Genomic DNA, 12673 nt, shown 5'->3' with positions numbered 1-12673 from the left:
TCCACCGCTCTGTCCACCACTCTGCTCTGTCCACCACTCTGTCCACCACTCTGCTCTGTCCACCCCTCTGTCCACCACTCTGCTCTGTCCACCACTCTGCTCTGTCCACCACTCTGCTCTGTCCACCACTCTGTCCACCACTCTGCTCTGTCCACCACTCTGCTCTGTCCACCACTCTGCTCTGTCCACCGCTCTGTCCACCACTCTGTCCACCGCTCTGTCCACCACTCTGTCCACCGCTCTGTCCACCACTCTGCTCTGTCCACCGCTCTGCTCTGTCCACCGCTCTGCTCTGTCCACCACTCTGTCCACCGCTCTGTCCACCACTCTGTCCACCACTCTGCTCTGTCCACCGCTCTGTCCACCACTCTGCTCTGTCCACCACTCTGCTCTGTCCACCACTCTGCTCTGTCCACCACTCTGCTCTGTCCACCGCTCTGTCCACCACTCTGCTCTGTCCACCACTCTGCTCTGTCCACCACTCTGCTCTGTCCACCGCTCTGTCCACCACTCTGCTCTGTCCACCACTCTGCTCTGTCCACCACTCTGCTCTGTCCACCGCTCTGTCCACCACTCTGCTCTGTCCACCACTCTGCTCTGTCCACCACTCTGTCCACCGCTCTGTCCACCACTCTGCTCTGTCCACCACTCTGCTCTGTCCACCACTCTGCTCTGTCCACCGCTCTGTCCACCACTCTGCTCTGTCCACCACTCTGCTCTGTCCACCACTCTGCTCTGTCCACCACTCTGCTCTGTCCACCACTCTGCTCTGTCCACCACTCTGTCCACCGCTCTGTCCACCACTCTGCTCTGTCCACCACTCTGTCCACCGCTCTGTCCACCACTCTGTCCACCGCTCTGTCCACCACTCTGTCCACCACTCTGTCCACCACTCTGTCCACCACTCTGTCCACCGCTCTGTCCACCACTCTGTCCACCACTCTGTCCACCACTCTGTCCATGGTATGCTCTCCCTCTACCTTTCTCCCTCTACCTTTCTCTCTCTCTCTCTCTTTTATTTTTTAATTCCCTACTCTCATTCCCTACTCTACTCCGTACTTAAAGTTGGTAATTAGGGTGTTTCCCAGGCTGTGTCTCAAGAGGTCATGACTCATTTCTACTGTTGACTTGGTTGCTCAGTCTGGAACATTCCATGAAGTAGGCCTATACTGGCAAATGTATTCTGAAAGTAGGTAGGGTGAAAGGTGCAAACCACTTTCAACCCAGCACCAACACTGTACAACCAAATCCACTCGTCTCATATTCAAAACTCTGTATGATTACTTTAGAATTACTTTATTGTCCACCCATAGTTGAAATGTGTATTGTGTTTCACAATGCACATCATTCTGGAGACCATTAAATCAACTATACAAAGTACAAAGGTGACATTTCAGCATTCATTACTATTCTATCACGTGATTATCGTGCAATATCTATGCCCCTCCCCATCTGATGCCATCTGCTAGAATTCCCTTCCATTCTATTCCATTCCCCTTCCATTCCATTCTATTCCATTCCTTCCCTTCCCTTCCCTTCCATTCTATTCCATTCCCCTTCCATTCCATTCTATTCCATTCCCTTCCATTTATTCCATTCCCTTCCATTCCATTCTATTCCATTCCTTCCCTTCCATTCCATTCTATTCCATTCCCTTCCCTTCCATTCTATTCCATTCCCTTCTATTCCATTCCATTCCCTTCCCTTCTATTCCATTCTATTCCATTCCCTTCCCTTCTATTCCATTCCCTTCCCTTCTATTCCATTCCCTTCCATTCTATTCCATTCCCTTCCATTCTATTCCATTCCCTTCTATTCCATTCCATTCCCTTCCCTTCTATTCCATTCTATTCCATTCCATTCCCTTCCCTTCTATTCCATTCTATTCCATTCCCTTCTATTCCATTCTATTCCATTCCCTTCCCTTCTATTCCATTCCCTTCCCTTCTATTCCATTCCCCTTCCATTCCATTCTATTCCATTCCCTTCCATTTATTCCATTCCCCTTCCATTCCATTCTATTCCATTCCCTTCCCTTCCCTTCCATTCTATTCCATTCCCTTCCATTCTATTCCATTCCCCTTCCATTCCATTCTATTCCATTCCCTTCCATTTATTCCATTCCCCTTCCATTCCATTCTATTCCATTCCCTTCCCTTCCCTTCCATTCTATTCCATTCCCTTCCATTCTATTCCATTCCCTTCCCTTCCATTCTATTCCATTCCCTTCTATTCCATTCCATTCCCTTCCCTTCTATTCCCTTCTATTCCATTCCCTTCTATTCCATTCTATTCCATTCCCTTCCCTTCTATTCCATTCCCTTCCCTTCTATTCCCTTCCCTTCCATTCTATTCCATTCCCTTCTATTCCATTCCATTCCCTTCCCTTCTATTCCATTCTATTCCATTCCCTTCCCTTCTATTCCATTCCCTTCCCTTCTATTCCATTCCCTTCCATTCTATTCCATTCCCTTCCCTTCCATTCTATTCCATTCCCTTCTATTCCATTCCATTCCCTTCCCTTCTATTCCATTCTATTCCATTCCCTTCCATTCCCTTCTATTCTATTCCCTTCCCTTCCATTCTATTCCATTCCCTTCCATTCTATTCCATTCTATTCTATTCCTTTCCATCTCTCTTCTATTCCATTCTATTCTATTCCATTACATTATATTCTATTCCCATTCCATTCTATTATATTCCATTCCATTCTATTATATTCTATTCCATTCTATTATATTCTATTCCATTCTATTATATTCCATTCCATTCTATTTATTCCATTCCATTCTGTTCTATTCTATTCCCTTCTATTCCATTCTATTATATTCCATTCCATTCTTTTATATTCTATTCCCTTTTATTCTATTCCATTCCATTCTGTTCTATTCTATTCCCTTCTATTCCATTCTATTCTATTCCATTCCATTATATTCTATTCTATTCCCTTCTATTCCATTCTATTATATTCCATTCCATTCTATTATATTCTATTTCATTCTATTATATTCTATTCCATTCTATTATATTCCATTCCATTCTATTATATTCCATTCCATTCTGTTCTATTCTATTCCCTTCTATTCCATTCTATTATATTCCATTCCATTCTATTATATTCTATTTCATTCTATTATATTCTATTCCATTCTATTCCCTTCTATTCCATTCTATTATATTCTATTCCATTCTGTTCTATTCTATTCCCTTCTATTCCATTCTATTATATTCCATTCCATTCTATTATATTCTATTCCCTTCTATTCTATTCCATTCCATCTCCCTTCTCCTCTCACAGTATGTTTTCATACCCCTCTGGTCCAGGTCTGCAGAGGGATCATCTAGGATGGCATCTGCTCCTCGATCCACCATCTCCACGCGTCAAGGTCAGAGACACACAGACATATACATCCCTCTTCGGATTGCTAGATGGGCAGTATTTAGTGGTAGAAAGGACTAGCTATCTCTGAGGCTTATTTACGATTGTTAGTTATTGGACTGACTAAAGATGGGCACCATGTATTTGTAACAGACTTTACGATCTAAACACGATGTATAGAGTATTGTTTTAGGATTCTCATAAAGACATTAGAAACCAAACTGATCCTACAGGACATCATCATAAATCATATGTTATGAACCTATCTATTCTGTGTAGATACAGTCCCACCCTCTCCTTCACTGGCCAATCCTGCAGCTTGCTGTCCACCTACAACTGCCACAAACAACCAATCAGCAACTACTCTTTCGCCAAGCACCAACCAGTCAACACTGGGTAAGAAAACATTGACCCGCCTGTCTTACCATACCAGATTAAATACTTCACTGTATCTTCACTTCATAACACATTCATAACCATTCATCCATTACCATACCAGATTAAATACTTCACTGTATCTTCACTTCATTCATAACCTATGGATAATCAGTGATTATTCATTTCATAAATGCTTAAGTGACATTACAGTGACACAGCAAATATATCAACAACAAATGTACCTGTCTATGTTAATGGTACCTGTCTATGTTAATGGTACCTGTCTATGTTAATGGTACCTGTCTTCATTAATGGTACCTGTCTCCATTAATGGTACCTGTCTATGTTAATGGTACCTGTCTATGTTAATGGTACCTGTCTATGTTAATGGTACCTGTCTATGTTAATGGTACCTGTCTTCATTAATGGTACCTGTCTATGTTAATGGTACCTGTCTATGTTAATGGTACCTGTCTATGTTAATGGTACCTGTCTATGTTAATGGTACCTGTCTATGTTAATGGTACCTGTCTATGTTAATGGTACCTGTCTATGTTAATGGTACCTGTCTCCATTAATGGTACCTGTCTATGTTAATGGTACCTGTCTATGTTAATGGTACCTGTCTATGTTAATGGTACCTGTCTATGTTAATGGTACCTGTCTATGTTAATGGTACCTGTCTTCATTAATGGTACCTGTCTCCATTAATGGTACCTGTCTATGTTAATGGTACCTGTCTATGTTAATGGTACCTGTCTGTGTTAATGGTACCTGTCACCATTAAAAATAAATATAATATATGCCATTTAGCAGACGCTTTTATCCAAAGCGACTTACAGTCATGTGTGCATACATTCTACGTATTGGTGGTCCCGGGGCTCGAACCCACTACTCTGGCGTTACAAGCGCCATGCTCTACCAACTGAGCTACAGAAGGATGGTACCTGTCTATGTTAATGGTACCTGTCTCCATTAAATGATACCTGTCTATGTTAATGGTACCTGTCTATGTTAATGGTACCTGTCTATGTTAATGGTACCTGTCTCCATTAAATGGTACCTGTCTCCATTAATGGTACCTGTCTATGTTATGTTAATGGTACCTGTCTATGTTAATGGTACCTGTCTATGTTAATGGTACCTGTCTCCATTAATGGTACCTGTCTCCATTAATGGTACCTGTCTATGTTAATGGTACCTGTCTATGTTAATGGTACCTGTCTATGTTAATGGTACTTGTCTATGTTAATGGTACCTGTCTCCATTAATGGTACATGTCTATGTTAATGGTACCTGTCTATGTTAATGGTACCTGTCTATGTTAATGGTACCTGTCTATGTTAATGGTACCTGTCTATGTTAATGGTACCTGTCTCCATTAATGGTACCTGTCTATGTTAATGGTACCTGTCTATGTTAATGGTACCTGTCTATGTTAATGGTACCTGTCTGTGTTAATGGTACCTGTCTATGTTAATGGTACCTGTCTATGTTAATGGTACCTGTCTCCATTAATGGTACCTGTCTATGTTAATGGTACCTGTCTATGTTAATGGTACCTGTCTATGTTAATGGTACCTGTCTATGTTAATGGTACCTGTCTATGTTAATGGTACCTGTCTCCATTAATGGTACCTGTCTATGTTAATGGTACCTGTCTATGTTAATGGTACCTGTCTATGTTAATGGTACCTGTCTATGTTAATGGTACCTGTCTATGTTAATGGTACCTGTCTATGTTAATGGTACCTGTCTCCATTAATGGTACCTGTCTATGTTAATGGTACCTGTCTATGTTAATGGTACCTGTCTATGTTAATGGTACCTGTCTCCATTAAATGGTACCTGTCTATGTTAATGGTACCTGTCTATGTTAATGGTACCTGTCTCCATTAAATGGTACCTGTCTCCATTAATGGTACCTGTCTATGTTAATGGTACCTGTATCCATTAAATGGTACCTGTCTATGTTAATGGTACCTGTCTATGTTAATGGTACCTGTCTATGTTAATGGTACCTGTCTGTGTTAATGGTACCTGTCTCCATTAATGGTACCTGTCTATGTTAATGGTACCTGTCTATGTTAATGGTACCTGTCTATGTTAATGGTACCTGTCTATGTTAATGGTACCTGTCTATGTTAATGGTACCTGTCTCCATTAAATGGTACCTGTCATTAATGGTTAATGGTACCTGTTAATGGTCTATGTTAATGGTACCTGTCTATGTTAATGGTACCTGTCTATGTTAATGGTACCTGTCTATGTTAATGGTACCTGCCTATGTTAATGGTACCTTTCTCCATTAATGGTACCTGTCTATGTTAATGGTACCTGTCTAATGTTAATGGTACCTGTCTCCATTAATGGTACCTGTCTATGTTAATGGTACCTGTCTATGTTAATGGTACCTGTCTCCATTAAATGGTACCTGTATCCATTAAATGGTACCTGTCTATGTTAATGGTACCTGTCTATGTTAATGGTACCTGTCTCCATTAAATGGTACCTGTCTCCGTTAATGGTACCTGTCTATGTTAATGGTACCTGTCTATGTTAATGGTACCTGTCTCCATTAATGGTACCTGTCTATGTTAATGGTACCTGTCTATGTTAATGGTACCTGTCTCCATTAAATGGTACCTGTCTACCCATTAATGGTACCTGTCTATGTTAATGGTACCTGTCTATGTTAATGGTACCTGTCTATGTTAATGGTACCTGTCTATGTTAATGTGTTAATGGTACCTGTACCTTTCCATGTTAATGGTACCTGTCTATGTTAATGATACCTGTCTCTATGTTAATGGTACCTGTCTATGTTAATGGTACCTGTCTATGTTAATGGTACCTGTCTGTGTTAATGGTACCTGTCTCCATTAATGGTACCTGTCTATGTTAATGGTACCTGTCTATGTTAATGGTACCTGTCTATGTTAATGGTACCTGTCTCCATTAAATGGTACCTGTCTCCATTAATGGTACCTGTCTATGTTAATGGTACCTGTCTATGTTAATGGTACCTGTCTATGTTAATGGTACCTGTCTCCATTAATGGTACCTGTCTATGTTAATGGTACCTGTCTATGTTAATGGTACCTGTCTATGTTAATGGTACCTGTCTCCATTAATGGTACCCGTCTCCATTAAATGGTACCTGTCTATGTTAATGGTACCTGTCTATGTTAATGGTACCTGTCTCCATTAAATGGTACCTGTCTATGTTAATGGTACCTGTCTATGTTAATGGTACCTGTCTATGTTAATGGTACCTGTCTCCATTAAATGGTACCTGTCTCCATTAATGGTACCTGTCTCCATTAATGGTACCTGTCTATGTTAATGGTACCTGTCTATGTTAATGGTACCTGTCTCCATTAAATGGTACCTGTCTCCATTAAATGGTACCTGTCTATGTTAATGGTACCTGTCTATGTTAATGGTACCTGTCTGTGTTAATGGTACCTGTCTGTGTTAATGGTACCTGTCTATGTTAATGGTACCTGTCTATGTTAATGGTACCTGTCTCCATTAATGGTACCTGTCTATGTTAATGGTACCTGTCTATGTTAATGGTACCTGTCTATGTTAATGGTACCTGTCTATGTTAATGGTACCTGTCTATGTTAATGGTACCTGTATCCATTAATGGTACCTGTCTATGTTAATGGTACCTGTCTATGTTAATGGTACCTGTCTATGTTAATGGTACCTGTCTATGTTAATGGTACCTGTCTCCATTAATGGTACCCGTCTCCATTAATGGTACCTGTCTATGTTAATGGTACCTGTCTATGTTAATGGTACCTGTCTCCATTAATGGTACCTGTCTATGTTAATGGTACCTGTCTATGTTAATGGTACCTGTCTCCGTTAAATGGTACCTGTCTATGTTAATGGTACCTGTCTATGTTAATGGTACCTGTCTATGTTAATGGTACCTGTCTCCGTTAAATGGTACCTGTCTATGTTAATGGTACCTGTCTCCATTAAATGGTACCTGTTTCCATTAATGGTACCTGTCTATGTTAATGGTACCTGTCTATGTTAATGGTACCTGTCTATGTTAATGGTACCTGTCTATGTTAATGGTACCTGTCTATGTTAATGGTACCTGTCTATGTTAATGGTACCTGTCTCCATTAAATGGTACCTGTCTCCATTAATGGTACCTTTCTCCATCCTCTCTCTTGTAGAAGTAAGTAGTCCAGTCCCTACACTGCGCAGCATCAACAAGAAGGCCAAGTCCAGGCCTATGGACAAGGACGGACGCTAATGGAACCGTCTCAGCCACACCTCCGCTCCCATCTACCTGTCCAAGGCTAAGAAACCTGCCCCTGCACAGGACCTGGGGGGTGTAGGGGGAGTGGGGGGGGTCAACAACCGACTGCCTGGACCTGGTGGGCCTGAAGACCAGCAGACACTGCCCCTGCCTCAGAGACAACGCAGGGACAACACACACATCAGCACGGAGGAGGAAACAGGAGGAAGATCGTCCCCTTCCCTTATAGATCTGCACATCCTGGAGACAAACCAACACATTTCATCACACAACTGTCCCCATTCTGACAGCTGCAGGTGGGTCTACCTGTGTGGTTCTCTACACAGCTGTGGGTCTGCCTGTGTGGTTCTCTACACAGCTGTGGGTCTACCTGTGTGGTTCTCTACACAGCTGTGGGTCTACCTGTGTGGTTCTCTACACAGCTGTGGGTCTGCCTGTGTGGTTCTCTACACAGCTGTGGGTCTACCTGTGTGGTTCTCTACACAGCTGTGGGTCTACCTGTGTGGTTCTCTACACAGCTGTGGGTCTACCTGTGTGGTTCTCTACACAGCTGTGGGTCTACCTGTGTGGTTCTCTACACAGCTGTGGGTCTGCCTGTGTGGTTCTCTACACAGCTGTGGGTCTACACAGCTGTGGGTCTGTGGTTCTCTGCACAGCTGTGGGTCTACCTGTGTGGTTCTCTACACAGCTGTGGGTCTACCTGTGTGGTTCTCTACACAGCTGTGGGTCTGCCTGTGTGGTTCTCTACACAGCTGTGGGTCTGCCTGTGTGGTTCTCTACACAGCTGTGAGTCTACCTGTGTGGTTCTCTACACAGCTGTGAGTCTGCCTGTGTGGTTCTCTACACAGCTGTGGGTCTGCCTGTGTGGTTCTCTACACAGCTGTGGGTCTACCTGTGTGGTTCTCTACACAGCTGTGGGTCTGCCTGTGTGGTTCTCTACACAGCTGTGGGTCTACCTGTGTGGTTCTCTACACAGCTGTGGGTCTGCCTGTGTGGTTCTCTACACAGCTGTGAGTCTACCTGTGTGGTTCTCTACACAGCTGTGAGTCTGCCTGTGTGGTTCTCTACACAGCTGTGGTTCTCTACACAGCTGTGGGTCTGCCTGTGTGGTTCTCTACACAGCTGTGGGTCTACCTGTGTGGTTCTCTACACAGCTGTGGGTCTACCTGTGTGGTTCTCTACACAACTGTGGGTCTGCTTCTGTGTGGTTCTCTACACAGCTGTGGGTCTGCTTCTGTGGTTCTCTACACAGCTGTGGGTCTACCTGTGTGGTTCTCTACACAGCTGTGGGTCTACCTGTGTGGTTCTCTACACAGCTGTGGGTTTGCCTGTGTGGTTCTCTACACAGCTGTGAGTCTGACTGTGTGGTTCTCTACACAGCTGTGAGTCTGACTGTGTGGTTCTCTACACAGCTGTGAGTCTGACTGTGTGGTTCTCTACACAGCTGTGAGTCTGTCTGTGTGGTTCTCTACACAGCTGTGAGTCTGTCTGTGTGGTTCTCTACACAGCTGTGGGTCTACCTGTGTGGTTCTCTACACAGCTGTGGGTCTGCCTGTGTGGTTCTCTACACAGCTGTGGGTCTGCCTGTGTGGTTCTCTACACAGCTGTGGGTCTGCCTGTGTGGTTCTCTACACAGCTGTGAGTCTGTCTGTGTGGTTCTCTACACAGCTGTGAGTCTACCTGTGTGGTTCTCTACACAGCTGTGGGTCTGCCTGTGTGGTTCTCTACACAGCTGTGGGTCTGCCTGTGTGGTTCTCTACACAGCTGTGAGTCTACCTGTGTGGTTCTCTACACAGCTGTGAGTCTGCCTGTGTGGTTCTCTACACAGCTGTGGGTCTGCCTGTGTGGTTCTCTACACAGCTGTGGGTCTGCCTGTGTGGATCTCTTAAGACTGTATTGGTAAAGTGTAGATCAACTGTAATTCAATACATGGCACTATGTGGAATACATGACACTATGTGGAATACATGACACTTTGTGGAATACATGACACTTTGTGGAATACATGACACTATGTGGAATACATGACACTATGTGGCATACATGACACTATGTGGCATACATGACACTATGTGGAATACATGACACTTTGTGGAATAAAGACCCTATGTGGAATACATTACACTATGTGGAATACATGAACCTATGTGGAATACATGACACTATGTGGAATACATGACACTATGTGGAATACATGACACTATGTGGAATACATGACACTATGTGGAATACATGACACTATGTGGAATACATGACACTATGTGGAATACATGACACTACATTACATTACATTTAAGTCATTTAGCAGACTATGTGGAATACATGACACTATGTGGAATACATGACACTATGTGGAATACATGACACCAGGTAGATATTGTGGGACTGCAATGTATAATGATTTTCGGTTTTGTCAACAGCTATTCAGTATCACTCCAAGGAACCAGGAACTCCTCCATGTCACAAATCACTCTACACATGAGGTGAGTACACATGGCCTGCTCCACACATTCACCTGAACCAACACGGCCTGCTCCACACATTCACCTGAACCAACACGGCCTGCTCCACACATTCACCTGAACCAACACGGCCTGCTCCACACATTCACCTGAACCAACACGGCCTGCTCCACACATTCACCTGAACCAACACGGCCTGCTCCACACATTCACCTGAACCAACGCAGCCTTCTCCACACATTCACCTGAACCAACGCGGCCTGCTCCACACATTCACCTGAACCAACACGGCCTGCTCCACACATTCACCTGAACCAACGCGGCCTGCTCCACACATTCACCTGAACCAACGCAGCCTGCTCCACACATTCACCTGAACCAACGTGGCCTGCTCCACACATTCACCTGAACCAACGCGGCCTGCTCCACACATTCACCTGAACCAACACGGCCTGCTCCACACAGTCACCTGAACCAACGCGGCCTGCTCCACACATTCACCTGAACCAACACGGCCTGCTCCACACATTCACCTGAACCAACACGGCCTGCTCCACACATTCACCTGAACCAACACGGCCTGCTCCACACATTCACCTGAACCAACGCGGCCTGCTCCACACATTCACCTGAACCAACACGGCCTGCTCCACACATTCACCTGAACCAACGCGGCCTGCTCCACACATTCACCTGAACCAACGCGGCCTGCTCCACACATTCACCTGAACCAACGCGGCCTGCTCCACACATTCACCTGAACCAACCCGGCCTGCTCCACACATTCACCTGAACCAACGCGGCCTGCTCCACACATTCACCTGTACCAACGCGGCCTGCTCCACACATTCACCTGAACCAACACGGCCTGCTCCACACATTCACCTGAACCAACGCGGCCTGCTCCACACATTCACCTGAACCAACGCGGCCTGCTCCACACATTCACCTGAACCAACGCGGCCTGCTCCACACATTCACCTGAACCAACGCGGCCTGCTCCACACATTCACCTGAACCAACGCGGCCTGCTCCACACATTCACCTGAACCAACGCGGCCTGCTCCTCACATTCACCTGAACCAACGCGGCCTGCTCCATACATTCACCTGAACCAACACGGCCTGCTCCACACATTCCCCTGAACCAACACGGCCTGCTCCACACATTCACCTGAACCAACGCGGCCTGCTCCACACATTCACCTGTACCAACGCGGCCTGCTCCACACATTCACCTGAACCAACACGGCCTGCTCCACACATTCACCTGAACCAACACGGCCTGCTCCTCACATTCACCTGAACCAACGCGGCCTGCTCCATACATTCACCTGAACCAACACGGCCTGCTCCACACATTCCCCTGAACCAACACGGCCTGCTCCACACATTCACCTGAACCAACGCGGCCTGCTCCACACATTCACCTGAACCAACGCGGCCTGCTCCACACATTCACCTGAACCAACGCGGCCTGCTCCACACATTCACCTGAACCAACTCGGCCTGCTCCACACATTCACCTGAACCACCACGGCCTTTCTGACAGCTACAGTATATCTACCGTTCTGACAGCTACAGTATATCTACCATTCACCTGACAGCTACAGTATATCTACCATTCACCTGACAGCTACAGTATATCTACCATTCACCTGACAGCTACAATATATCTACCATTCTGACAGCTACAGTATATCTACCATTCACCTGACAGCTACAGTATATCTACCGTTCACCTGACAGCTACAGTATATCTACCATTCACCTGACAGCTACAGTATATCTACCATTCACCTGACAGCTAAATCAAATCAAATCAAATCAAATTTATTTATATAGCCCTTCGTACATCAGCTGATATCTCAAAGTGCTGTACAGAAACCCAGCCTAAAACCCCAAACAGCAAACAATGCAGGTGTAAAAGCACGGTGGCTAGGAAAAACTCCCTAGAAAGGCCAAAACCTAGGAAGAAACCTAGAGAGGAACCGGGCTATGTGGGGTGGCCAGTCCTCTTCTGGCTGTGCCGGGTAGAGATTATAACAGAAAATGACCAAGATGTTCAAATGTTCATAAATGACCAGCATGGTCAAATAATAATAAGGCAGAACAGTTGAAACTGGAGCAGCAGCACAGTCAGGTGGACTGGGGACAGCAAGGAGCCATC

General features: G+C 44.9%; 1 protein-coding gene across 1 annotated transcript in view; it reads left to right on the top strand.

Annotated features, from left to right (window-relative positions):
* The window catches only part of myrf (myelin regulatory factor), a 108476-nt gene extending 100423 nt beyond the window's left edge, over window positions 1–8053 (top strand). Inside the window, 3 exon segments of the mRNA XM_046297264.1 lie at window positions 3325–3386; window positions 3659–3775; window positions 7957–8053. Coding sequence (XP_046153220.1) covers window positions 3325–3386; window positions 3659–3775; window positions 7957–8036 — 259 coding nt within the window. The 3' untranslated portion in view covers window positions 8037–8053.
* Window positions 8054–12673: the final 4620 nt, after the last annotated feature.

Source organism: Oncorhynchus gorbuscha, linkage group LG01, assembly GCF_021184085.1.
Source record: "Oncorhynchus gorbuscha isolate QuinsamMale2020 ecotype Even-year linkage group LG01, OgorEven_v1.0, whole genome shotgun sequence".
Classification (NCBI taxonomy): domain Eukaryota; kingdom Metazoa; phylum Chordata; class Actinopteri; order Salmoniformes; family Salmonidae; genus Oncorhynchus; species Oncorhynchus gorbuscha.
This window is presented reverse-complemented; position numbering and strand designations above follow the sequence as displayed.